At 42.4% G+C, this 27945-nt stretch overlaps 1 protein-coding gene across 4 annotated transcripts in view; it reads left to right on the top strand.

Annotated features, from left to right (window-relative positions):
* The first annotated feature begins 451 nt into the window (after positions 1 to 451).
* The window catches only part of svila (supervillin a), a 77820-nt gene continuing 50326 nt past the window's right edge, over positions 452 to 27945 (top strand). For 2 of the 4 annotated variants that reach the window (XM_084033784.1, XM_084033782.1), the window contains exons 1-7: positions 453 to 1154; positions 8458 to 8521; positions 9730 to 9821; positions 11346 to 11409; positions 11529 to 11671; positions 11749 to 12439; positions 15720 to 15794. In XM_084033784.1, coding sequence (XP_083889910.1) covers positions 1097 to 1154; positions 8458 to 8521; positions 9730 to 9821; positions 11346 to 11409; positions 11529 to 11671; positions 11749 to 12439; positions 15720 to 15794 — 1187 coding nt within the window. In that variant the 5' untranslated portion in view covers positions 453 to 1096. Of the gene's footprint in view, positions 1155 to 8457; positions 8522 to 9729; positions 9822 to 11345; positions 11410 to 11528; positions 11672 to 11748; positions 12440 to 15719; positions 15795 to 27945 lie in introns of all 4 variants that reach the window. The other 2 variants (XM_084033781.1, XM_084033783.1) reach the window with 2 other exon arrangements.

Raw genomic sequence — 27945 nt, 5'->3', positions numbered from 1 at the left:
AGCCTCCCTGGGACGCAGTGCAATGATAAGCACGTCACCGTCACACTGATGCGTCGGCGAGGCAGCGAGCATGTCTGCGAGTGCTTTTGTGTTGGTTTTGGTGGGTTTATGCTCACTGTGACTTTGAGACACACATACTTTAGATGAGTGTGTTAAAATTAAATAATTGTATGACAGTCACTAAATCAACCCAACTGTGAATGATAGTTAGGAATGATAGCACTGTCTCATCACTGTTTACTCACTCTGTCTTTCTCTTCCTAACTTTTTTTCTCTATTGCTCTCCTTCCCTCCCTCTTTGTCCCTCCCCCTCACTCTCTCTCTCTCTCTCTCTCTCTCTCTCTCTCTCCCTCCCTCTCCCTCTCTCTGCATGCTGTTCCTTTTATTTTGTCCCTGCTGAGAGATGACTGGAATTTCTCATCTGGTCGAGAGGGTCATTTTAACTTTCTCGTCTTTCTCCCCTGCTCACTTTCGTTTCTCCTCCCATCCACCCTGGCTGTGCACTCTTTCTCTCCCCTCCTTTTCTGACGCTATGCACCGGTTTCTTTGGCATCCCGCTCATGTGCATGAGCCAAGGGAAGGCAGCCCTCTCCTGGGACAATTCTTAACTATCTCATGCTCTTTTCTTCCTCTCTGCGCCTACCAGGCTCTTTCTAAAGCTTGCAGGACCATTTGCTCCATCTGTAGTAGGCATGGGGCCTAATTTGCTTGCCTTGGCTAATGAGCTTAGCCCGTGCTGAGCAGCTTTTAGCCCTGCGGCTTCAGCGGGCACTGGTGAGCCCTGAGTGGTTAGTGAGTGGAACCAGTGTGGAGAAGTGGATCTCAGAACGGGCAGAGCTGCAGCCACAGATTCACCACTCCTCTGTTTGTCTACCAGGACCACCTTTTATATGTAGCGGCACTGCAGCTCTTTCTCTCCCCTCCCTCCCTCCTCTGCCTCTCACTAACGCTACCTCACTCCCCTCTGTCTCCCTCTCTATCTGTTCCGGAGCACTGACAAGCTGCTTTTGTAGCTGCATCTCATCTTCAGCTGCTGCCCCTCTTTCTACCCCATCTTTCATCTGTCTTACCCTCTCCCCCGACTTTTTTTCCGAAAATGTATCGGAACCCGTGGATCTCGAATTACCTGACTCATGTCAAGTTTTGCAGCCAAGGTAAGAGCAGCTGAGGAGTTGGGGCTGAGATTTGAAGCTTAGGCAGAGAGCCTGTGTACAGGTTACTCTGGTTGTGGAGCCGGGGATCTGAGCACTTAGAAGTTGGCAGGCAACAAGCTGCAGACTATCTTCCCGTCTACTCACCTTCCTGCTTCCTAGCCAGCTTTCCTTGCACTGCAGCTGTAGCCTCTTAAGACACGGCGTAGCAGAGATAAGGGACTCTTAACAGCGCTGGGGATTGTTTTAAGGGAAGAGGCTATTTCTAGGATCCACAGCTACTTGGACTCAGATTCAGCACAGTGAACTTGCATGTATGGTTGTATTATAGGCTTTACCAAGGGGGCTGGATAACTAATCACTAAACTCATTTTATTGCCGACATTATGAATGTTTTCATGGCCTCAATTTGCTCTCATTATTATTATAGAATACATTAATCTATTAAAAAACTAAACCTCCAATGAGATCCAGTTAGAAGCTTAACCAGCCAGTCAGCCCAAAGTCAAAGGACCAAGTCACCTCAGCATTTAAAGTTGAGCTGAAATGAAACATTTCTCTTAAACCCTTTTAGATCGCATCGCCTGTCATATTGTATTAAACAATATATGACAACATTTTTAAATCAAAATATTTTTTCTTCTTCCTGAAAACCACATATGCTTGCATCAGCTATGAACTTCAACCAATATATAATACCATCCATCCATCCATTCATCCATCCAAGCTTGAGAAGGACGTGAGCTCATCTAACAATCAAATCAGATTCCTCCCAACATTATGTCCCGCCTCCTGTCCTGTTTCACTCCTAAAAAAATCTGTTGCCGTAAAGAATATAGAAACTCTGGAAATGTTGTTGCAGCACGACTCCATTGCAGAGGTTAAGTGAATCCACGCTTATTTAGTCGGCATTGACTTTCGTGAATTTGTGAACATTTGTGCTGTTGACCAATAGCAAGCTATTTTGATGGTGTTGACCTTTTGAAGAAACCAAAATGCCTGAGAGTAAAAAATGGAAACCACTCGTGTAGTTTATTAGCTCTGTTACATCATTCACTTTTACTGAACCTCCTCTGATGAGGTATAAACTGCTGAACAAAAGAGCAGTTTTCGAGAGGATTGGGATAATACAATTGGCTGAACGTATTCTACCATTAGTTAATGAGCTAACAGTTAGCAGGATAGCTAGTTGGCAGCAAACCTGAGAACAAAATGCCAGAGATAGTCAACAGATCAGTACACGGACAAAAGAAGCTGGTTAGTGTCTGATTAGTGCTAGCACATTCTATGCTAGCATGTTGCTAGCTAGCGGTGTCCCAACAACTGTAGTGCTGTGAATAGTCATCGGGGCTGCACATTCAAGAGGGCAAGAGCACTTCATGAACCAAATATTGCCTTTTAGGGCCGTTGTTGACCACAGACATTGTTGGCCGACTAACAATCATCAGATTTTGTCAACGACTTAATTAATCGACAATTTATAGAACTGAGTTTCTCTACAAAGCATCACAAAAGTGACACTTTAAATCTTTCGTTTAGATTTAGATTTATTTGTCCCGTAGGGAGATTTGTCTTTACTTGACAGTACATTACACATCACAGACGACAACAGACACTACATGCACACCAACAATATATGACATAAACAACAATAACAACAGACACTTTACATGACACCACAAGAGTGGACAGACAGATCAGCGGGGCCTGCTATTAAGGGCAGAGATGTACCAGAGATGTTTTCATGTAAATGTTTTCATTTACAAGGTTCATGTAAATAAGTCATTTTCATTTGTGACTGGTTATCAATACGTACGTTATAAGTCCTGTCGTATTCTTATCAGCACAAACATGGCAAAGAACTTATCACTCGGCCATATTGTGCGCAAGCCACAATGCTTCTCATTCCCAACACCCTTATAAGGAATATTTTGTGTGCGTGCGTGCGTGCGTGCGTGCGTGCGTGCGTGCGTGTGTGAGCAAGCGAAGTGTTGAGATCTGGCCTCACCACACTAAACTGCCTGGGATCCACAACAGGTGGCCCCCAGTTTGAGGCTTTTAGTTCAGTCTGAGGCACCCCCATAGTCCCCTCTTTACTTATTTCCGTCGCCCTCTTGTCAGATATAATTTCTCCCAGCTTCTTATTTAATTTTTACTTTTCTTTTATTGTGTTATTATTGTATAACATTATGTCATATGCACATTTTATGTATTTAATTGTGTATACCTTTAGTGACAACCCATCCACCTCTTCTGGAAAGCACTTTGTTTGAGTCTGAGCTGAGTCTGAGCTGCTTGTATAGCCTAATCATTGTTATTAGTGCTAAAGATGTAATTGGCTTATTGTCACATCCTTTTGTTAAACCTACTGTTGGCAGCCATGGCCTCACTTAATTTCTGATTCTCCATCTGTTTATTTAATGCTTTACTTCTTAAATATCTCTCAATCAGGCTTGAGATCAACAGGGGGAGGCATAGTGGGTGGGCAACTGTTATTTTGGGGCAGGGGGGGATGTTAAGACTTTAACATGCACGCACGATCATGTCCCGTATAGTGTGATGTAATGCAGACAGTTAAAGTGTGACACATTTCCTTTTGGACTTGTCGTAATCCCAGGAATGGAAGTTAATCCTGTATCTCAATTTGGACATATGCTCAGCCCTTGATGCCTCTTTGGTTAGCACAATGGATGTGAGGACACTGAGCATTTCTGTTTGACATCCAGTCTTCTTGATTTCTTTCTTGCCTTTTAACTGTGAGGTTTGACTAGATTAGTCAGAGCTGACAGAGATAGCTCAGTTCCTTTGGATACAGCGTCGTACAGTCTTTGTGCGTTCACACCTTCACCTATAGGCTTTCCTCACTTCAGAGTGTGAATGACACACTGAATCATGAAAGCATTTTATCCTCATGTTTTATCAGTGTTGAGCCGCTTTTACAGCCTCATCAACACACATGGGCCATGGTGCTGAGGAATTCCTGGCGCATTCCCTCCCGGCTATTGCAGCCATAGTATTTCTGTAGATTAAAGCCAGCATCAAAGGCTCTGCCACATCTGTGATCATTGTGGAGGTTTTTATGCCTGTGTCTGGAATGACTAATGTATTTGAGGCTTTCTGAGGGAGTCGCCTCCGATGGCACACATGCCATTTCATATAGGCTGTATGAGGTGTAGAAGGAATACAGGTCTGGGTCACGGGGAACTCTATATGTTGACAGTTATATGTAGACAGCTGCCCCAGAGGGATGCAAAATGTGTTATTTTCACACTAGCTGCTCATTAACATTTACTGTGCCATCTGGTTTTGTTTCAAACTATTACTGAAGGGAAATTCTGGTATTTGCAAACAATGTTTTCACCTTTATGACTATTGGTGATATGATATTTTCCTCGCCACCTGAGTTGAAGAGAGCTGGGAAACCATGTGCTCTGGCAAAAACATGTCAATCAGGAAAAAGACTTCTGGCTACCAGGTTTTCTCAAAGATCTTCAGTTTAACAGAAACCAGTTCAAACACAGTCAGAACAGAATCAAACAAAGAAAGTCCTGAAGATGCAACTACATAGAAACTGTAGCACCATATATCTACCGAGTCTTTCTTTATCTTGAAGTGTGCATAAACATTTTATTTTTGCAACTTGGGAAACAAGAACTATCGCATTGCATTTGCTACTTTTGCTAGCATTGAAGCATGTTAAATGAATGGAGAAAAACTAAGGGGACATTGTACTTGTCGGGAGGCCACATTGCCAAAATCTCTAACACAAGAGGGTGAGTAAAATGATATCATGATTATTGGTCATAGTGGCCAAAATATGAAATATCCGTTTTGTCATGGAACCAGACTTGTGTCAAAATTTGCACCACACTGCCAGAATCAGCCCTTTGCCAGGAATGTTATCTAAGATGTTGCTCCTTATTCGGGAGTTCAGATTCTGCTTTTAAATCATGTTTAAATGTTATCTTCAGTATCAAAAGTAACCAATGTTGTTGTCTGAACAGCCGTGGTAGCTAGGAGCTAATGTAGCAGGACTTTTTATGGTGCTCATTCACCCCCCAGCCCCCAAAAAAGGACATGTATAGCACCAAAAGTAGAAAGGTGCAGGTCTTTGCCAGGTATGTCGACAACGACCACTGCTGTATTGAACTACAACACGCAATTAATTAACCAGTGGGCTGTAAAGGCAGGAACACACCGGCCCAACCGTTAGACGTCTGAAGCGTTTGGAGAGGCTCGGACGAGGTCGGGAACACATATGTTTGGTGTGTACAGCTGCGTCGGAAGCTTTCGGAGCCGCGCGGACGTTGTCTGATCAGACTGAGCATACGAAGTCTGAGGAGGTGGGCTGTTGGACGTCTGAGCCATTGGATACTCTGATTGGCGGTGTGCTAGCGAATCAGAGTATCCAATGGCGGTGTGTGGGCGGGGCGGAAGTGACGATGGTAAACTCCGTATTACTCGTTCCCTACTGAGACGACGTCTTCGTAAAATAATGAGCCCGAGAGCACACAACGCGAGTGTCACCCTAGCCGGATCATCTTTCCAGAAATGCCAAGTATTTAGTCCACAAAGGTCTTCTCGAGTCGAACGAATACTGAACCAAGACTGTGTGTGCATTGTTTTTATCTGCACTCCGTTCCGTCATTTCCTGTTTTCCTGTTTTGGAGTACTGGCACGAGACTAGCGCCACCCGCTGTTAAGGAGGCTTATTGCATCTCGCGCAAGCGCAGAACGTACACGCTGCTGTGTCATCGGAAGCACGTCGAAGCGGTGTGTACAACGCAACTTTTCTGCCGAACGGGTCAGACGAGAGGCAACAGAGTGGGCAGAGAGTGGTCGGATAAGGCAGTTGGACGTCTGGGCGGTGTGTGGGGGCCTTAAGGCATTGTAAAACACACTTCATTCAAACTCAATAACAAGGGGTGATGAATGCAGGCGATCAGCTCAAAGTCACCGTTGTATATATTTCATCCAATCTTGTCTAAAACAAAGTGCCTGCGTGGCACCAGCTGAGTGGTGGCGGCGTACTCAGCAGCCTGTGTGTACTGGTCATTCCGTTAGCTGTTAGCCGGACACAAAAGCAAGCTAACTCTTTTCCACTACAGTGTCTCTGGCTGCGGAACAGCAACCGAGTACTCAGCAGCGTGTGTGTGCTGGTAGTTTTATTAGCTGTTAGCCAAACATAGCGTCCAAAACAGTAAAAGTGAGCGCACTCCGTGTTATCGCTAGCGGTTAGTGGTCAGAGTAGTGAGTAAAGAGTTAGCAGTCAGTCAGTGGCAGTGTAACACGGGCAATGAAAACTGTTTAGAGAAGTAGTGTGAGTCAAACCACCTGAGGTCTTTGAGCATGCAGTCACACCTGCCCACTCAAAATATGATGCAGTTTGCTGCAGCAGAATCAAGACTAGTAGTGGACGGACAGACACCATCATGCACTTACACACACCACTGCTCGCATGATCCTCCTGGCGGAGATAACTATGGTGTTTCTAGTCAACTTGTCCTAAAGTTAACATTACTAGCCAGGGCTTGTTGTGACTGAAACATGGTACATTACATGATTATTTATGTGTTACAGTAAGTTCTGTTCGCTCACACAAAACTGGTTTGTTTTGTAGTTGTAGATCTGTTAGGCGTAGGTGTCAGTGGGAAAATTCTGCGAGAGACGAATCTATTTAACCATCGTTTTATATTTTTATATTTCCAGTAGAATTTTGTCTATGTAATCTTTGGATGAATACAAAAGAAAACACAAACGGCTCGGATAACCAGGATTATCATCCAAGGCTCGCAAGGAATGAGCCGTGTTTACATCAGCTGTATCCCCGCCAGCTGAAACAATACACGTCTGTCCCCAAACACATCCAGGCATGCCGCCCTCTGCAAATCAGCGCTCTTTCTTCACAAATGAAGTACGGGTGATGTAACGCGTCAACCCAAACATCCTTAATAAGGACTAATATATCTGGGTTAGGGGTGGGTGGCGTCTGGGGAGAAGTTAGGGTTTTGGGTGGAGCTGTGGGGGAGTCGTGGTGGCGTCACGTAGCCCTGGGGTGAACTCGGATGGGCTGGAAGTGGGACCACATGTTTGCCCCGAAATTGCGCAGCTCTGGCCACTCTGAGGTCCTTGTTCACTCCTGTTTTATCCAACCTGCAACCTCCAGTTCTGAAAACTGAACTGCCTTAAACTATCATTCTCTCTGCTGGCTACCAGGAGGCGACTCCTCTCTGATTGTATAGAAGTCTATGAGAAAATGGTCCTACTTCTCTCTTGATGTATTAGTAAACATTGTAAACATGATTTATGGTTGTTAGGTTTATGGTCTCAATCTCTAGTTTCAAGTCTTCTTCAATCCAGCATGATGTTCATTTAGTACATTATGGTCCATTTAGAGTCCAACAGACCAGAAAGCAGGGGATGCTTTAGGGGGCAGGGTTACCTTGTGGTTGACAGATCGCTATCAACGCAGTTAGCCACAGTTAGCTAAATGACTTTAACACTTAGCTGTAAAGTTGACCTTGAATTATGAAGCTGACTTTGTGAGCAGCTTCACACAAGAATCCAGATGGATCTAGATCCAGTAAGTGCTGCTTGTGTTTGTCAGATCCTCCGCAGTCCAAATATGGTCACTTCCATTCATTTGTTGCCAAAATTCAAGATGGCGACAGACAAAATGCCAAATTCAAGTTTACTTTAATACCGTAGTCCACAAAACAAAAGGACAATGACAACGACTACGTCCACTTCTAGACAGTCTGTGGTTTCTTCACACAGCTTCATCACGGTATACAGTATTGTTTCTCCGTCTCTTCATGCTGTCCTCCATCTTTATTCATGTTGGGTATCAAAGTACCGCCCAATGTCATGGATGCGTTCGGCTCCTCCCGGCTGCACTGCAACCTTGACGTCTGATCAGACTTCACAGCGGCCATGTCATGATACATGAATTCACTCCTCTGTCAAATCCTCGAAGCTATGAGCTCATCGCAAACATAGACTGATATTTAAGATGGAGACAGTCTCTGGATGTTGTGTGTAGGGATGATTTGTTGCTGTTTGTGTGGTTGGGGGTTGGAGGGCTGCAAGCCTTTTAACTACACAGATCACTTATTTGATGTGATGCAGTCAGGCAGGCAGATTATTGCCGACCACATCACTTGCTTCCTTCTGTGCCAAGGACCTGCCGACTGGTTAACCTTGCAATGTGTCTGTTCATTAAACCGAAGAGTCTGCTGCTCAAAATTTTAAATTGGTGAATGAGCGTTGTCACATGGCCAAATGTTACACTGTTTTCTGTCCACAGGACATGGGAGTGAGACCCCCATCAAACTAAGCAACCCTCGAAAGCTTCAGAAGAGAGCTTTGAGGTAAGGGATGCTAAAAATGAACCTGGTGTGTCAACTAGTTTCATCAGGTTTTAATTTCTGGTATGGTACTTCACCTTGCTAATGACCTGGTGAATGAAAACAGTCCGTTGAAGAGATTTGAATCGTTGAATATCAACATATTTAGGCTCCTATGTGTAGCATCTTTAAATGTCTGATGTTCTTAGTAGCACTGAAAAAGAGACTGTGACACTGATACATACATACACTGCGCCAGAATGTTTTTTTACAAACAAAAACCTTGAGGAGGTGGTGTTTTAATGTAAGTACCATCAAGACCTCAAGTCGTTGAGGCTGATTCATGGAGAGATCCATTAAACACAGCCTCAGTGTAGCACTTTATATTGTGGAACCAAACAGATGTCAGGGTGTCAAATAAAGCCTGGGTTCTTCAGAGCCAGTATACCAAGCTCAGTGAGAAGGTAAAATTGCCACACAGCAAACCTACCTACTGCAGCACTAGTAAGATTGCTCAGCATTGTGTTGTTGGCCGGGTGTCAAATCCACCACCAGGTCTACACATTTAGAAAGTTTACAGCAGCGAGGAGGAGCTCCACTGTGTGTGGGCGTGGCTGCAACTTGAAAACATTGTGCATGAAGGAATTAGCCGAGACATGGGTCATAAAAACAGATGGCGTTATGATAGAATATGATCTATGATGTCTCTGTTTATCAGTGTGTTCACAACTCTGCGATCGTTGGAATGGACAAAGGCGCAAAGTCATTTTCCTGAATTCTTGACTGTTTCCTCACATCAGTCTTCTCCTGCCAGCTCTTTTACTGCAGCATTGTAACTTTGTGGTTTTGAATCAAATCCATAAATGACTTCAGTTCGTTTCTCGGAGTAAATTTGGTGTGTATATGTCTGAGGGTGTGCTGAGGATAAACCCTTGGAGATTCAAGACTTGATTACATTTACAGGTTGAAATCCAAATGTATTGTTCAGATGATTAATTCCTTGTTTGTGAGGCTTCATCCATACTCCGTTGGCTGACTGACTAGATTCTTGAGCATCATTCAAACAAATTCTCCTTCCAACAACGTTTTTTCATGACTTGGATGGACCATTCCATCCAACTCAGTTGAGCCCCTTAGAACTGCTTACACAGTCAGTCCATAAACAAATCCCACACTTTCCCACATCTCAGCCCTGTTTCAATAACAGTTGGTATTTTTCCTGCACCCCACAGCTTCCAGAAAGAATTCTCCTACGACGAAAAAGACGACCCAGCAAAAAGCACCAAGGATATAGATGTTAGTCTCTTGGCTAATCTCCCCAAAGGTGAGTCAGGGTAATTTCTAAATTCTCTTGCAAATGTCCCACTCAATGTCAACTTTCCCAGAGTGTATGAAAGTCACTGTTGTGCAACAGCAGCCTCTTTGCCAGGTGGATTCATGTTAAGATGCGTCTCAAACCAGTTTTTCTGCACAGTTCTCACATGTTGTTTAATATGAAACGCTACACTTAGCTGGCTCGATTACTTCCAATAAAGTGAGCTGGTCCTATAGAGGTTTGTGGGTCTGTCCTGCTGAATAGTGAACAATTTTGTATGTTTCAGTTTATACAAGTTCGGATTTGGACAATGAGAAAGGCTGTGGATCTGAAAATTGTAAATTAGACCAATTGCTATGCATAAGATGGAAATCTGGTCACCAAGAAGCAAGCCCAGATGGACAAATATCACAGCAAGCACAGCATTCAGTCTTGAAACTCTAACTTTTATGGGTAAACTTCAGATGATGACATTAGCTGGTTGTGTTTTGCTTCGCTGAGCTCAGACACCGACAAACCTCTCATTCTCGAATCCCTCGCCACAATTTAACTTTTTGCTGTTGTGAAGTTAACTCTCTAGTAGTTTACTTGGGTAGATGACAATAATTGTTAATATGAAAATATCAATTATGGCCACCTTTTTAAGCTTTTAGAGTTAATAGCTGAGATTTCAATAGTCCAGACGTTCTTTACTTTAGTAGAAGTATACTTATACAAAAATAAGTATTTGTACTTTGTTACTTCCTACCTCTGGTTCCTGCTGATAAAACTCATCAGCTGAAATAAAGTTACATTTGTGGTGGAACGTAGCTAAGTTAACGGCTGTGTTGGTGAGTTACGGCTGTGTGAGCGGTTTCACACTACAATAAATGATACGATGACGAGCTGTGACTTTCTGGACTTGAATAATTCTATTTTAAATTGACAAACATCATATGTGTAATTTATGGTTAAAATTAAAACGATGAAATTAAATGATTAGTTCTTTGCCGTTTACCACAAAGGTTTTTTTTTTTTTTTTTTTTAAACACCGGAAGGGGCAGGACTCTTTTTGACTCTATTTGTGAATCAGGACCTCCAGCATTTGTATCAAATACCTTTAGGACGTTGATTACAATAAGTAGGTGATCTGCTGTCATATGTCGGATACATTAAAAAGACACATTCAAAATTGTAGTGTTTCTGCAACTTCAGTCAAGGAAGTTTGATTACAGATCAAAATGAAATGTTTAAGATTTAGTTATTTGTACATTTCACTTAAATGTATTAAAAGCATAATCAGATCGGAAGTATTAAAAAAAATGTAATTAAATGTACAAACAGATTCAATACTAGGTGCAATAAAATGCTATTGAATGCAATTAGACAACACAGTCTTGAATAGGAACATTGCAAAAAAGACATCTGGTCCCAGATCTAACATGTTAGTATCCATAACTGTCCTAAAGACAGTTTGGTTTGGTTAAGATGGCCCCGACCAAGACAGATTCATGTCCTAATTGAGCTGTAATAGTATTTTTATTCTCTCTTTAGTCTCTGAATTAAGGAAACGATTTGAAGGCATCACCACAAGCACAAGTGACTGGGAAATGAACAGGTAGGACGGTGACCATGAGTGTATAAAAATGCTAAGTGTTTCTGGTAATGATAATCTTGTGGTGGATAATAACATTTCAGAGGCTGATTACTGCTTCCTTCCTGTCGGTATGTGTGTAGAAAGGAGCGTATCGCTCGGCGTCTGGAGGGCATAGAGGTTGAGGTGCATCCTTCTCTGCTGCCTAACTTGGTGGCCACCCGTCTTCTGGAGGAGGACACGCCTCGATACACCAGGGCCTCTGATCCCTGCGAGCCCTGTGGTGGTGAGATGAGGACAGTAGGTTGACTCTTTATTTGTGTTTCTATGGGGATAACTGATTATGTTCTCTCTGCCCTCTAGTTACACTCCAGCGGTATGGCATGGAGGAATTCGAAAGCCCACAAATGCAGTTGATGGCTCCAGAGCAACAGTCCAGAGCTCTATTCAGACCTGACCCTCAGTCCTCCATCCACACAGAGCCGGTCTACACCTCCGCCTCCACCACCAGTGCCCCTGAGCTGGAGTCCAAGTCGGAACGCATCGCCCGCTACAAGGCGGAGCGGCGCCGGCAACTGGCCGAGCGATACGGCATCTCTTTAGATCAGGAGCCAGACTTGGACCAAGCCACCCATCACACTCACACCCGGAAGGAGTCGGAAGGCTCAGAGAGGCGAATCCAGGGGGACTGCACCAGTACCTCTGCCACTAGCCCAAGGGCGGGATGCACAGCGGCACAGCACAGCCACCCTGACCTGGGTTACGAGATGAGCCGAACCAGGGTGGATTCGTTCTCAGAGAGGGAGAGGCTGATGAACCTGGAGAATCAACGCAGAGCTGCTGCTCCCGAGCCTCCATCCTCTTCCTCATACATGGATGTGACGTCATTGTCCTCAGCTGCCAGAGTGTCCGCCAAGGGCCATTCAGTCACAGGGATGCCACCCAGTTCACCGAAGCTGGGCAGGAACCTTTCCCTTTCATCCCCTAAACACGGGGTGTCTCCTGGAGACCTATTCATCGAGCAGCAGGCACACAACATCCTCAGCAGACAGGGGTGAGTGGACAGATCACCTTCCTTTTTGCCCCTGTTCTTGTTTATCCCTATTTATATCCAAAGTAGTTTCTCTCTCTGGTTTCCCAATTTATGGCATTTATTCTGTCTTTTTGCAAACTGGCTCTGTGTTTGATATCTCATTAGCAGACCCTTCCTCTTTTAATTCCTCTTCTATCTTCCCTTCAAATCCCTATACACAGTGTTCAATGTTTCCAATGTGGGCCAGTACACTGCTGTGTCATTGACTTTAATAGATGGACTCACTGTGACAGCATTATTCATCAGGCTGAAACTCTCTCCCTCCATCTCTGTCCCTCTTGTCTACACGTGTCCAAGGTCATTCTGTTGGCACGACTGTGGTTTCATACCAGGTCAGGCAACCTGAGCTTGTTTTGGAACAATCTCTCACACTGAGACCCATGGGTCGGCTTGGAAAAAACAAGGCAGATAAATTCAAACGGCGTGCGTTGTGTTCTATTCCAGAGATTTTAGGTGGATCCGTTAGAAAAGCCAATTGCTCTACTTTTTAAATTCCCAAAGGAACTCTCAATAGCCAAGCTGTTGCTATTTGGTTCAGAAAAGCTATTTCCAAGGGTGTTCAGATGAAGTAAACCTCTGGCTCTGTAGCTGATCCCACATTCTTAAAGAGAATTGTTCCTCTTTGACAAGTTCACCAATGTTGATAGCGGCACCAGGTTTTTCCTTACATGAGAGTTCCAGTTTGAGTTGAACTGATGGCTCCTATCAGTCTGCTGTTATAATCTTAGTTGTCAGACTGATTTTGTGGTTGAAGTTCAAAACACTATGCTGTTCTTGTAGTTGTGCTTGGACCAGGTGGAAATCTCTGGTGTAGGTTAGTCAAAAAAAATTGCAAAAAGAAGTCTGATTGTATAGAAGAGTTTATGTCTCAATCTCTAGTTTCAAGTCTTCTTCAATCCAGCATGATGTTCATTTAGTACATTATGGTCCATTTAGAGTTCAACAGACCAGAAAGCAGGGGGTTGCTTTAAGGCGTGTTAACTTGTGATTGACAGGTCGCTACCAATGCAGTTAGCTACTAAGATGACTTCAACACTTAGCTGTAAAGTTGACCTTGAATTATGAAGCTTACTTCATTACCAGCTTCACACCAGAATCCACATGGATCCAGATCCAGTAAGGATGCTGCCTGGGGTGCTTCTCTGCCTCTTGTGTTTGTCAGATCCACCTTTGATCCTTCACTGTCCAAATATGACCAAAATGCCGAATTCCAGGTTTCAAAACCGTAGTCCCGCAAACCAATGTGGTGATGACTACATACACTTCTTATACAGTATATGGCTTGCACCAAGGCTGCATTACGGCGCTGCACTAGTAGCTTAAATGTTGGACATAACTACACAAAATGTTGTAATTAACTGGAATTATCCTTTCATTGCTTCAGGCAATACTAATTAGCAACTCCAGTGCTCAATAACTTAGGCATCTACTAAATAGGACTGTGAGGAAAAAATGCAGCGCTCATCATCACTTCATCATCTGGTTTTAAAGAGCTCGAGAGACAGCTAATGTTTATTTTCCTTAAGGGTCATCTTTAAAACTATTAGTGGTGATTTGAAGCAGATAGATTCCGATTTAATCACCATTCATCACTTTAATCACTTCATTTGAATTTTGTAATTTAAAAAAACATGAAATAAGAAATGTATTGTTCATATTTTATTGCATGTTATGCTTCTCCCAATACCACAATAACAATGAAATGTCTCACCAGGGAGTTGAACTTGTATTCTTAGCCAATTGCTGCCAATCAACGTGATACACATCTTCTTTCTATTGCTCCGGTGTGCATGTATAGTGTAGTTACAGATCCCTTAGAACAGGTGTGTCAAACTGATCCAGTAAAGGGCCGCTGTGGCTGCAGGTTTTCATTCCAACCAAGCAAGAACACACCTTGATTGGTTCGATCAGGTGTGTTCTTGCTTGGTTGGAATGAAAACCTGCAGCCACAGCGGCCCTTTACTGGATCAGTTTGACACACCTGCCTTAGAAGAATCCATTTGTAGCGATTTACAGTCGTTTTCCCTGAATCAAGTTGATTTAAGGAAAGAAAAAAAAAGCAGAACTCTCCACCAGGACTGAGAGGGTCTTTTAGGAGAGCTAGAGTGTTCAGAAACCGGCAAAACCCTTCGTCTTTCCCTGACAATGTTTTATATGATGATGATTATATGATGACAGCGGGACGTAGTTCTGTCATGTAGAGTTCTTGAGTGCACTTGCATAATTGCAATTTGAAACTAAAACTAAGTGGATCAAAAGTTTACAATGTAACAAAAAACGTGAACCTTCGTTTGGACTTCCAGGTGTGTAAACTCAAAGTCAGTACAGTATCACTTACAGTGTGTGGTATTTGGCTACCAGGACATCCTGTCCTGTAATGATTATGATGTACCAAATTATCAGAGTACTCTTCTATGCTCTGATCCTTTTGAGACCACTCTGGTATTAGACATATTGACAGACAGGACTGTAGCAGTAAAGCAAGACTCTACCTGATCTGATTAGACTGACCTATTAAATCTTTCGATCAGTAGACCAAGTAGCCCTACTAAAAGGCAGTGTTTTGTTTATGAAATCCTGTCTCCCTCCTCCTGGTTTCCCCCTCTTATCTTCTCTCCCTCTGTATTCATGACATACAGAAACATTCTGGACCGGAGAGCCATTCTCATAGATTATTTTGAGCTCAGGTCTTGGCTAAATGAGACTGATTCGGCTATGTGTCTTAATGCAGCATCAGAAAGCCAGCATGACTCGTCTGGCTTTTGGATTTGTTTGGTGGAGTGACTTTGCATTTATCTCTGAATATCTGCTTCAGTAGATAAGACCTCGGTTATACAGCTCTTCTCGCTTCTCTTGATACAGAGATGCATTTATAACATGGATTTTTCTGCATAAAATAGGTGCAATCTGGGTCCAAAACTGATCTCATATAGTGTGTTTTTGTCATAATTTAACAAAAATATGAAATAAGAAATGTATTGTTCGTATTATGTGTTATGCTTCTCCCTTTACCACAATAACAATGAAATGTCTAACCAGAGAGTTGAACTTGTATTCTTAGCAGGATCCTGCTGGGGTCCAAACCACATCTGACACTCATCAGGCTTAACGTCAAGTCAAGGGTGTATGATGTAGCGGTGTTATCTGTGTGTGTGCTCCAAGAAAAATGGCCGAATACTGAATCTACACTATTACCCACCCACTCATCCGTTTATCTCCCACTGGGTTTCCATTGGAACAGTGCGAGGGCAAAACTGAGCACTGATTGGTTCCTCCAGACTGATGCCACCGATTCCCTCATCAACTGGCCCTCAAGGTATACCCAGGCTGGTTGTGTCTCACCCCAGTATCACTTGTCATGTTGCCATTCAGCTGGACTTACCAAAACCCATCAACCCATATTAGCAGTGCTTCTTAAACTACCCACTGTAATCATACAATAGAGTTGTACTCTAATGATTGAACAATAGGTTTGTTGTTATTGCATGCATAATGCTAGCAGTATTTTCCTGTTCCCTGAGTAACATCATATACATAAGTAAGTCTCTATCAATTTTAGGGTTGTCACTAGGGATGCCACGGTTCTCAATATAATATTGAACTGTACGGTATGCCATGCACAGTTCAATACGCACTTGTGAATTGAGGTATTTTCGGTTTTGCAATAAAATTTCACGTAATTTCACGTTTCCATCCTTATATTTCTCTCTGAATTGGCTATGTCGGAGCTTTAGAGGAGCACTTGAACACAGCATGTGTTCACGCCCCCCTGCCAGTAAATATCCAACGTCCTCGAAGCAATAGTATGTCGCTGCAAACCCGGAGACCTGGGCTGCGTTTCAATAACAGTTTGAGTCGCCCTCGCTCACTTGCCCTAAGCACTTGCCCTCGGGGGAATCCCCGCCGCCATCTTAAGGGCTGTTCCATTTCCCTGAACAGCTGAAGTGAACTCCGTGAGATCGACCCTTGAGGGCTGAGTGATCGAGTGAACAACGATGGCCACTTCAGAGCTGTATATCACCCACAATGCATTGCAGTGGTGCACGAAAAATATGTCCATGCGGTGGCGATAATGAACCTCAAACACCATTGTCTGCTGTCTATTCACCACCAAGGAAGAAGAAGAAAGTAGAATTCAATTTAATTCATTTTCTTAAATTGTGCAATTAGACTGTCTGTTGCGGAGTTATGGCAGAGCCCAACGTTTACAAGTGTAAGTAAATAAGCCGACGTATTGCCATCAAGCGCAGAATACGTCTTCGTCTCAATGAAATGAGTCTCCACATATTTTGTGTAATTTGGAATAGGCAGTATAGCGCTACTCCAACAACGTGTGGTTGATCCATGATTGTCTGGGCTGTTAGTGAACGAGGGCAGGTGTGTTCCATTTACCTCTTTCACTCCCCCTCCGCCCTCTTTCCCTCCACCCTCCAAGTGGCCTCCGTGTGACGTCATAGCAAGGGCTGAGGGCAAGTGAGCGAGGGCGACTCAAACCGTTATTGAAACGCAGCCCTGCAGATTCAGATCCCTGCACTTATGGCTCCGCCCCCGCACTTCTGGACCCACGTTCAGACCCCTTGGGGTTTTTTGACAGTGCCACCTACTGGTTGACTATAAAACTGCAACTGCACCCAGTCTGGACCCTTATGGATTTTCGACAGGGCAAAGTCCAAATAAAACACCAAATAGTTTGTGAAGCTTGAATTACTTTTAAACCTTTTTAAAAATCTTTTGGACTAAATAAATAAATAAAATCCAAATAAAACACGAAGATCTAATTGTTTGTGAGGCTTGGGACACTTTTAAACTTTTTTGGGCTAAATAAATAATTAACCTCCAATGAAATGACATGCTTTTAAATGTTCTATTGCATGGGGTTATAATGACAAAACAATGTTAAAGTGATGGTTCGGAGTGAAATGCACCCTAGGTAATTTCCACCATGACATTTAGCCAAATACCCCCTCGGAAGCATTTTTAGCGATGGTCAGCATTGGTCAAGATAGCCGCTATCAGCCGAATGGCTTAGTACTAGCGCTATAGTACATAGAGTATATCTCGTAAATTACCCCACTAATAATGCATGGAATGTTACCAAACTTCTGCAGTAGTACACATAGGGCATACTCTCGCGTGAAACTCGCGTCACGGTATCGGCTGGGTAAACACGGAAGTGCCGTCTACGCATAGCAGCCGAGGATAGAAGCTATCAGGCAAGTGTTCATTTAAATAAACTCCTGGTGTACTTACAAACTTTCAAATGCCTCGCTTTGTGAGTACATACCCTATGTGTACTGCTGCAGAAGTTTGGTAACATTCCATGCATTATTAGTGGGGTAATTTACGAGATATACCCCATTACCATAGGGCTAGTACTAAGCCATTCGGCTGATAGCGGCTATCTTGACCAATGCTGACCATCGCTAAAAATGCTTCCGAGGGGGTATTTGGCCTGATGTCATGGTGGAAATTACCTAGGGTGCGTTTTACTCTGAACCATCACTGTAACATAGCCTACAATGAAATGAATGAAATGAAATGGTTTCAAATGTTTTATTGCACAGGCTTTCACTTTATACTAAAGCAGTGCTCCTTTCTTCCACATCTGCCTTTCAAGCCTCCTGAAGAACTCGTCCACTTCACTGAAACAGACAAAAATGATAAATACTGGAATAGAAGAACCATCAATGTATTTAGAAATTCCTACTTCTCTCCTCTTACCTTTGATGGATAACAGGCCCTGCCAGGAAGACCTGCTCAGCCTCCTCCCATGAAATGGCATTCACTGATGAGATTCCATATATGATGGCCTAAACAGAGTTTTAAGCAATTAAATTGACTAAAAATCAATACAAAAACTTCAAATATCTGCCATTCATTCCGACTTTTAAAATTCTGTAGCACGCACAAGGTTATGCTCACCTCTGGAAAGAGAACCCCACAAATAAACTCAACGTCAGTGTATTTCACTGTTTGAGTTCTCTCTAGGAGTGACTTAAGATGGGTGAAGAGGGTCTTCTGTTCCTCTTCACTCTCCAGGTAAACAGGGACCTGCTTCATCACTGTCCACTTGGATGGCTTGCCACCAAGTATACTCTAAGGCAAGGGTTTGGAAATTATTGATTTGGTGTGCTGTGTGTCAAGAACTGCCTGAAATACTGACTATAAATGGCAGTTGAATTAAATACATAATGGCATACATTTATATTACATTGCATATACACAAATACATGCATATCCTAAAGCTAAAAAGGAGCTAGTTAGTTCAGTGGTGAGTGATATTATTTCTGAGAATAATCCTAACAAAGGGGTTGTTGTGGCAGCGTGCCTTTTTTGTATTTTAGCACTAATAATGGGAAAATGAGATGAGACGATCACTGTTTCCAGTCGGCTGTAGTACGAAACATTTAGCTCATAAACAGAGATACATTTTTTGGTCTCAGGTGTTCCAATTTTGGTTTGTATGGAAAGTGGTTTGTGCTGATTTGTTGCAAGTAGTTGCTGATCAAGGCATACTTTAATTTTGTCTTTCCAAAACCACTTGCTTTGGACCATCTCTCTGAGTTTCTCTTTCTGTAATGTTGGACTGGCAACATATAATGAACAGTAAGTTATAGACCTCAGGTGAATACACTGGTAAGCTTTCAGCCCACTCCTCCATGCATAGCTCTATGTTCACCTTGCACTCTGAAGATTCACAAAAAACCTGCTGATTTCCCCCCCACAGCTTCTTTTGTACATGCAGGGGGTTACTGGTCCCAAGAAATGATTTCCGGACAGTATAGATCCCATTTTCAGGATCTACACACTCACTGTCAAGGTGGGATGTGGTGGTTATATCTTTTTGTTTGGCCATGTGCTTCCTTTCAATGTGCCTTTTTAAGTTATTTTTATTCATTATGGCCTGGCATATGGGGCATTTCTTTTTGAGCACAGGCTTCACACAGAGCCTACTCATCTGTCCACTTGGGTTGGCTGGTGCAGTGAAGGATGGCACTGTCGGTGGTGCCTGGCTGGTGGACGTCGGTGGCGCTGTTGGTGGTGCCTGGCTGGTGGACGTCGGTGGCATCGGTGTTGCCTGGATGGTGGACTTTTCACACAAATCCAGATGGTTTAAAAAAATCAGTTTTTCTTACTAATGTTGACCTGCAGTACAAGCAGTGGTAGTGAAGCTGTGGCCGACATCCTAATCCACATCTGTGAATTGTATATCCTTAAACAAAAGACCATATTTGAATTGAATTACTAGTCAGTCCTTGCTGACATATTTTCCTGAGACATTATTCTTTCATTTGGTATGCTGTTTTTAAAAATATAATGCACTGATCCTACAATATATAAAAAGAGTCTGAAAAGTGTGACAACATGCCCTGGGCTTCCCTATCAGGTAAGAAGACAAGAAGGATGTGACACACAAACCATGTCCTACAAGAATGTGTTCAGACTTTACCTTGTTAATTAACAGCTCTGTTAAAATGGGACTGTAGGTGCATTCTACATTTGCTCAACTTCGTTGGCTGGAACGAATGGGCAATGGACCTGTTTGCAGCATGTCCTGCATTGCTCCAGTTGGGGCAAATTTTGCCCATGCTGGATTGTTATATGCACCTTCAAAAGAGAGAAGGAGACAGTGTCATAAATCTAAGTTTAATAAACACACTAGGCCAACACACACACACACAATTTGGTGTAATGTCACAGACAGTGCCAACGTTGACCTACACATAGGTTACTTAGTTTTATTTCTGTTTAATTTAATGCACACGGTATTAAAAGTATCAGTTTCATTAAAAACAAAATGTGCCGGCCAAGAGAGCTTCTAGCAGAAAAATGCTAAGCTTGGTTAACCTAAATATTATGTTGCATTTGATGTGCATAAGGATTATTGTAAACGTATTATAAGTCAAAAGTTTGTTACGCTGTCAGATACATTTTCAACAAAAACTTTTATGAAACAAACGATGTGATTAACCTTCAATACCTTTCTGTCCGGGTCTGCAGACACGTCCTCCATATTCAATAGCCGAGTAGGTAACATTAGCATAACACAAACCAGGGGGCGCTGTAGCAAAAAACCAAGGGGTCTGAATGTGTGGGTCTGAATGTGTGGGTCCAAACGTGCGGGTCTGAATCTGCAGGTCTCCGGGGCTGCAGACACATGCTCCTCCCTGGAAGGAGGACGGCTGAGCAGGTAACACCATCAGTTAAAAACAGTTTCTCTCGTTGATGCGTCCAACAAACTGATTCTACCAGTACACAACAACACAAGTGCAGTGGGACGCTTCTTGCTAGATTTGTAGCCTTTTCCGTCATTGAGGGCTTCCATCACGTAATCAAAATTCTCGATCTACACTGCCATCATTCACATTTTTCAGTACTAATGTAATTCCCGACTTCTATAAAACAACGCGGAAAGGCATCGACGTGGAACTGGCTTAAGCACAGAGCCTAGCACTGACCACGGATAGTTGGAACTCTCACTTAACAGATTTCTCTCACTGTGACGGTTCGCTATTTGTTGGAGTGGGAGATGAAGAGCGCAGTAGCCTACTCCAAACCTGTCCCCTGCATGAACGTCATATACACTGCTCAAAAAGTTAGGGATATTCGGCTTTCAGGTCAAATATCAGGATGAACCTAAAATGCACTATAACCTTTACAGGTGAACTCAATTTAACCTTCTTTAAACTTTTGAATGCACATGTCCAACTGTTCAATGTTTGAGTACTTTTTGCACAACTTGCTGTTCTCTAAGACGGAGCTGAACAGCAAAATGCACAACACGTGTTTTATCCATGAATTGATCAATGTCCTGGTTCAATTAGAATCGGTATTTAAACATCCTCTTCATCATGCGGTCACATGTGACATCATGAGACCAAGATGACACCTAACAAGTGATGGGCAGGTTGCAACAGAGACACAGAGACTGGAAGAGTCCCAGTGGTTTGAGATGAGGAAATTACCATTTTATGCTTCTACATAAATGCCCTACTTTTATGATATAATATAACTGTAGTGTGAACTCTTTACATTTTCCATAAATTTCACCCGAAAGCCAAATATCCCTAACTTTTTGTGGGTAATGTAAAGGCTACTGAAGTACAGATATTTTTATTTAAAATGGTGACTTTATGTTTAATTGTATTTATATTTACAACACTGACTTTATGTTTAAAGGTATATTTATTTAAAACAGTGGCTTTATGTTTATTTCAAATATCTACATTTACTTTTGAAATTATTTTACCCCGTTATCCTACACCCGTAGTCAAGGCTAAAAAGCACTTTTGCATTGAAAGTGTCATTATTATTTTTTTACATATTTATTTATTTTTTATATACAATACACTTGAATGTGTCTGAATGTTAGAAAAAATTATTAGCAAAATGAAGAAATCATTTTTGAATATATAAACAGCAATTTATTTTCTCCTTGCGCACAAAATGTGTACCGAAACAGAACCGAAACCGTACCCCAACAACCGAGGTACGTGTTGAATAGGGGTGGGAAAAAAAATCGATATTGCAATATATTGTTGTGCTCTCTGTCGCAATAAATAAATCGATACACTGACTGCAAATATCGATATTTTGGGTCTACGGGTTTTTTTAGACTCCCGTCGGTGCGTGTAAGTGTTTACAAATATCGATATTTGCAGTCAGTGTATCGTTTTTTTAGACTCCCGTCGGTGCGTCTAAGTGTTTACGGTTCTCCGGAGCGGATCCGCGAGGGCCGCCCGCTGCCCAGGGGTCGGTCTGAGCTCCAAGCGGGTTTCACACAGCCTTGAGGTCATGAGTGCCGACTTTTCGGCCGGGTTTGATTGCCTATTTACGGGCAGGATTCCGAGCGGCGCGCTAGAGTTTACGGTTCTCCGGACGGAGCAGAACTGCGGGTTCGCGGTGCGTAATTGTAAGCGTGGCCGTGTGCTGGCCGGTGCTGTTGTGAGCTTCAAGCGCTTTTCACACAGCATTGAGGGCATGAGGACCCACTTTTCGGCCGGGCTCGATTGCCTATTTACGGGCAGGATTCCGGGCGGCGCGTGTTTACCGTCCGCCGGAGGGTCCTCATGTGTGGACCCGCGACGCCGTGTGCTGCCCGGTGTTGCTGTGAGCTCCAAGCGGTTTGAGGCCCGACTTCCCAGGTACTGGATGGGTGAACGTAACTCTGCACATAATTGGTTGCATACTGAAATGTGCCCAATATTTCATTTAATTCTGATGTTATTCTTATCTTGTTTAGCTATTGTTAAACTAAAACGGGCCCAAGTTTACATAAAACAAGTTGCTACTGACTTTTCAGTATCAGAAAGCCCTGTCCTGGTTTACATAAGACATGTTATTAATGTTCATGCACTTTAATGTGTCCAGCTGGACAGTGTTTATTCATTTGTACATTGTACGAAGTTTTGGAATTTATTTTTTATGCATATTTTTTCTTTTTCAGTCACATATCGTGATATATCGTTGATGAAATTTCTTGCAATATATCGAATATCGCAGATATCGTGTATCGTGATATTATCGTTATCGTGGGCCAAATATCGTCACAGTATCGAATCGTGAGTTACCCGTATCGTCCCACCCCTATTGTTGAACCGTGGGCTAACTGTATTGTTGCATCCCTAGTTGTCCCAATAGTAGAATTTGAAAGTCGATACCGATACACAGAAAAATACTCAGTACTCGATACTATTTTCTATACCACTGGGAGAAAATTAAAAAAAAAATTAAGATGCAGAATTTTTTATAAAGATTAGAACACCACAAACAACATCAATACCACTTTGTTGTTCCTACCTAAAGTTGTCTAAAGTAGTCCAAAAAAAGAGAGAAAATAGGTATATAAGTGCGTGCGTGCGTGCGTGCGTGCGTGCGTGCGTGCGTGCGTGCGTGTGTGTGTGTGTGTGTGTGTGTATGTATGTATGTATATCCATCCATCCATCCATCCCATCGTCTTCCGCTTATCCTGTATTTAGGGTATTCGCGGGGGCGCTGGAGCCGATCCCAGCTGTCATTGAGTGAAGGCGGGGTACACCCTGGACAGGTAACCAGTCTATCACAGGCTGACATTTAGAGACAGACAGGTAACCAGTCTTTCACAGGGCTGACATGTAGAGACAGACAGGTAACCAGTCTATCACAGGGAGACATGTAGATACAGACAGGTAACCAGTCTATCACAGGGCTGACATGTAGAGAAAGACAGGTAACCAGTCTATCACAGGGCTGACATGTAGAGACAGACAGGTAACCAGTCTATCACAGGGAGACATGTAGAGACAGACAGGTAACCAGTCTATCACAGGGCTGACATGTAGAGACAGACAGGTAACCAGTCTATCACAGGGCCGCCATGTAGAGACAGACGGGTAACCAGTCTATCACAGGGCCGACATGTAGAGACAGACGGGTAACCAGTCTATCACAGGGCCGACATGTAGAGACAGACGGGTAACCAGTCTATCACAGGGCTGACATGTAGAGACAGACAAGTAACCAGTCTATCACAGGGCTGACATGTAGAGACAGACAGGTAACCAGTCTATCACAGGGCCGACATGTAGAGACAGAGAGGTAACCAGTCTATCACAGGGCTGACATGTAGAGATAGACAGGTAACCAGTCTATCACAGGGCTGACATGTAGAGACAGACAGGTGCCAGTCTATCGCAGGGCTGACAAATATTTTAACAGTCTATGACTTGGATTTTCTGTGAACATAAAATGAGTCCATGAAGGTTAAACCTTGGATTAAGTTGGTGGTCAGGTCCATGCTAATGTATTCAGTGTATAGTTCTGTTTATTTCCTGTGTTTCTGGTGACTTGGCACCATATTAACGTTGCCGGTCAAATAGAACCAGTAGCAGCCTGCTGTACCAACTCTGTCTCGCTGCTAGTTGACTTTTCAGACACACATTATTATGTTATCCTGTTAAATGAACGTCTCTTAGACTCACAGGACTGATGAAGTTAGCTGCCTAGCTCCGTGATTATGTGACAGTTTTTAGGTGTTAGCCGCTAGCGTAATGTTACTCAACTTTATCGGCACTACTTTAGCATCGTTAGCATATCGGTTTGTTTACATCCATAGCATTTCCCTGCCCACTAAATACTTCCAGACTGAAATTGTGCTTTGTTAATGTACAACTGGTAGCAAAGTGACACGCTAACGGGCGGAGACGGCAAAAGTATCTACGCAAGTTAGTATCGAATCGGATACAGATTTACAGTATCAATTCTTTTCTGAGTATCGATTTTTTTCACAACCCTAATCCATTTTACAAAAGAGGAAAACATTGTTTGGAATTTGCTTCAGCACACGTACCAGGTTCATAATATCCATGAATAGATTCTGAATTTGGAGTGTAGGCCCCATACTAGTAATACATTTATTTACTTCAAACGTATTTCATTGTTCACATTTTTCATATTGCATTGCAATAGGCCATTTAAAGTGATTATAGACCAAACAATTAATCAATACTGATACAGTAAGATAATATAAGAGTGATGATGCAGTAATATACTTTGAAATCCTTAAACCAAGGACTTGAACGTTGACCTGAACTTGTGACCAAAGGCTTGATTTTACATATATGACCGAAGACTTGAGACTTGACTTGAACTTGTGACCAAATACATGAGACTTGACTTGGACTTGTGACCACAGACTTGAGACTTGACTTGGATTTGTGACTTAACTTGGATTTGTGACTTAATACTTGACACTTGACTTGGACTTGTGACCAAAGACTTGACTTGGAATTCTGGCCTGAGACTTGACTTGGACTTGTGATCAAAGACTTGAGACTTGACTTGGACAGAACCCAGTATTGTCCCCTTCAGTACATTTCCCAGTCTTTTCTCATCTCATTCACACAGCCTGGGCTGATTAGAAGATAATAATGTTCAAGGACATCTGCTTTGAGCTCTGTCATCATCTTCACTGCCACAAGCTCCTGATCCCTTTGCTACAGAACATAACTTCATTCCCATGCATATGTTGCTGTGTTCAGTTTAATCCCCATGTGAGAACAAATGTTTGAACCCATTATATTAATGAAGGATACAACATTGTATACTCATGTTGCAGTATCGCTTCATTTCCTGGAGTAATACTGACCGTAGATCACTGACTATAGGTTTGGGAGCTGTGTTTTATAGTATCTTTTTGTCAAAACTCTTCTTTGTTTCCTCTCTTCTATTAAGAATCACAAGTTGTAGGTGAAGTGTAAAATAGGGCTGGGTATCATTTCACATGTTTTAGTGTCAGTTTCACTACTAAAATTAACTTAACCATAATTGTAACGGATTATTTTATCGTCTCATACATATATGAAATCATACCTCTGCTATTTTGTGGGTAACTGGCTTCCTTCCCATTAAAAGCAACAATACGCTGTGGGTGGCTAAGCACCAGGAGTTTAAACTGAATGACATGCACCAAAGAACTGTTTACAGACTTTTATTTTTTTCAAATAATAAGAACTCGTAAACACAAACTAAACAAACTTAGAACAATTGCAGTCAACAGAAAGTTTCGCTCCCCTGTGCTCAACCAACCCCCAATAACCACGGAGGCCACACCCACAGTGACACAACCACCACCTTAGTGCCAATGTGTTGCGCACAAACAAACCAAACACACAAATATGTTGAAAACTCACAATTTGGCTCCTACAACTGCATTTAACTCATCTTAAGCATTAGGAGCAGTGAACTGTTGTAAAGTTCCTAAAAGTCTTTCTTGCAGACAGGAGGAGTCAACGGATCAAACCGCCAAGATTCAAGGACAATCCCCTTTACCTCAGCCGCCATTTCAATTGTCCCCTTAGGATTTTCAACTTCTCTTACCCCTACCACATCATCACATTTGAAAGTTTTCTCCACCTCCAAAGTAATCCAATGATACTTGTCTGTTCAGTACCCATGGATGTACAAATAGCTACTCAAATTTGAGAACAGAAAACTCACTGAATCTATTGCAATACTATAGTATCTGCCTGAATTCCCCAGTGGGAACTGAAGTCCCAAAAGTATGAACATTATTATCACAAGTAGAAGTAAGAAAAAGAAGAACAGTGCATACGTAGATATTGGACAGAACAACTAAACCTGTGGACATATGTAGTCTTTCACATACAAATATATGGCTTAACCGGTCCTATTCTGAAACTTGATACATGTTATGGCAAATGGTAAGACATATTGACTATACTTAAAGATAGACAGGGGGTACACATTTAGATTCATCAACAATAGAAACCGTCGTTCTAGTTCCAATATCTTCACGGTCAACCTTTCAGTACATCAGCATTTAATGTTGCTAGAAAACAGTAATGTTACTCTAACATAGGCCATGTGATGAGATTTTGAAAATATTTGATCAAACAAACAAAATTTGACCAAACAGTTAATGTGCATTTTTAGTATATGACAAATTTTGGTACATGATTTTGGCACTGGTCATTAGGGGGTGTATACTCTGGTTGCAAAAAGAAGTCTGATTGACTGGAAGTCAATGAGAAAATGAGAATGACCCTACTTCTCACTTGATTTATTAAAATTGACTATAAACTATGCTTTAGGGTGTGTCTACTTTGTGGTTGTTGGCATCGCTACCATGGCCATACTGTCACTACCACGCTACCACTTTACCAATACAATTAGCTACTAAGATGACAATAACAATTAGTTGAAAAGTTGACCTTTAAGCATTAAGCAATTATGGAGCTGTCTGTTGCTTCCCACCAGAAACCAAGATTGATCCATATCCATTAAGGTTGCTGCTCGGGGAGCCACTCCGCTGCTTGCGTCACATTCACCCGTCGCTCCTTCAAAGTCCAAATATGGTCACTTCTGTTAAGTGGTTGCAAAAATACCAAGATGGCAACGACCATTATCCAAGATTACAACAGCCAAAATTCTGAACCCAAACCAATTGGTGATGTCACGATGACTGTCCACTTCTTATCTACAGTATATGGTACGCAGCCCTAATATTAAACCAGAGCTCCTTCCTTCGTGCTAACAGGCGACCACACAAAAAACCATATAGATTACATTAGGATCATTCCGTGTCATTTCATCAAATTTCTGAAAATCTTCCCACCTGACCATCTCAGAATGTCCTGAAAAAATTCAAGTACAAAGACACACTTGTTAATAGGACAAATCCAAAATATTAGGTCTCTACTGTCAACAGTTTTCTTATGAAACATCATTGAATGAAGGGTAGTTTAGACGTTTTTTGGCATCATACTCTGAAACAGCAATATCTGGAAAACTATCTCACCTGTGGCCTTCAAAATTTCTACAGTGTATATCTGTTACTAATAGCCTCCAGACATCGGGGGTGTAGCTCAATGATAACCTAGTATGGTAGGTACTTAAAATGTGGCTTGTTGGAATAAAGTAGTACATTTGATTTTTAATTTGAGCATAAAGATTTTACATTACAGTAC

The sequence above is a fragment of the Eutrigla gurnardus genome, assembly GCF_963514095.1.
Source record: "Eutrigla gurnardus genome assembly, chromosome: 18".
NCBI classification, from domain to species: Eukaryota; Metazoa; Chordata; class Actinopteri; order Perciformes; family Triglidae; genus Eutrigla; species Eutrigla gurnardus.
Note: the sequence above shows the minus strand (reverse complement) of the source record. Positions and strands in the feature narration are given on the sequence as shown.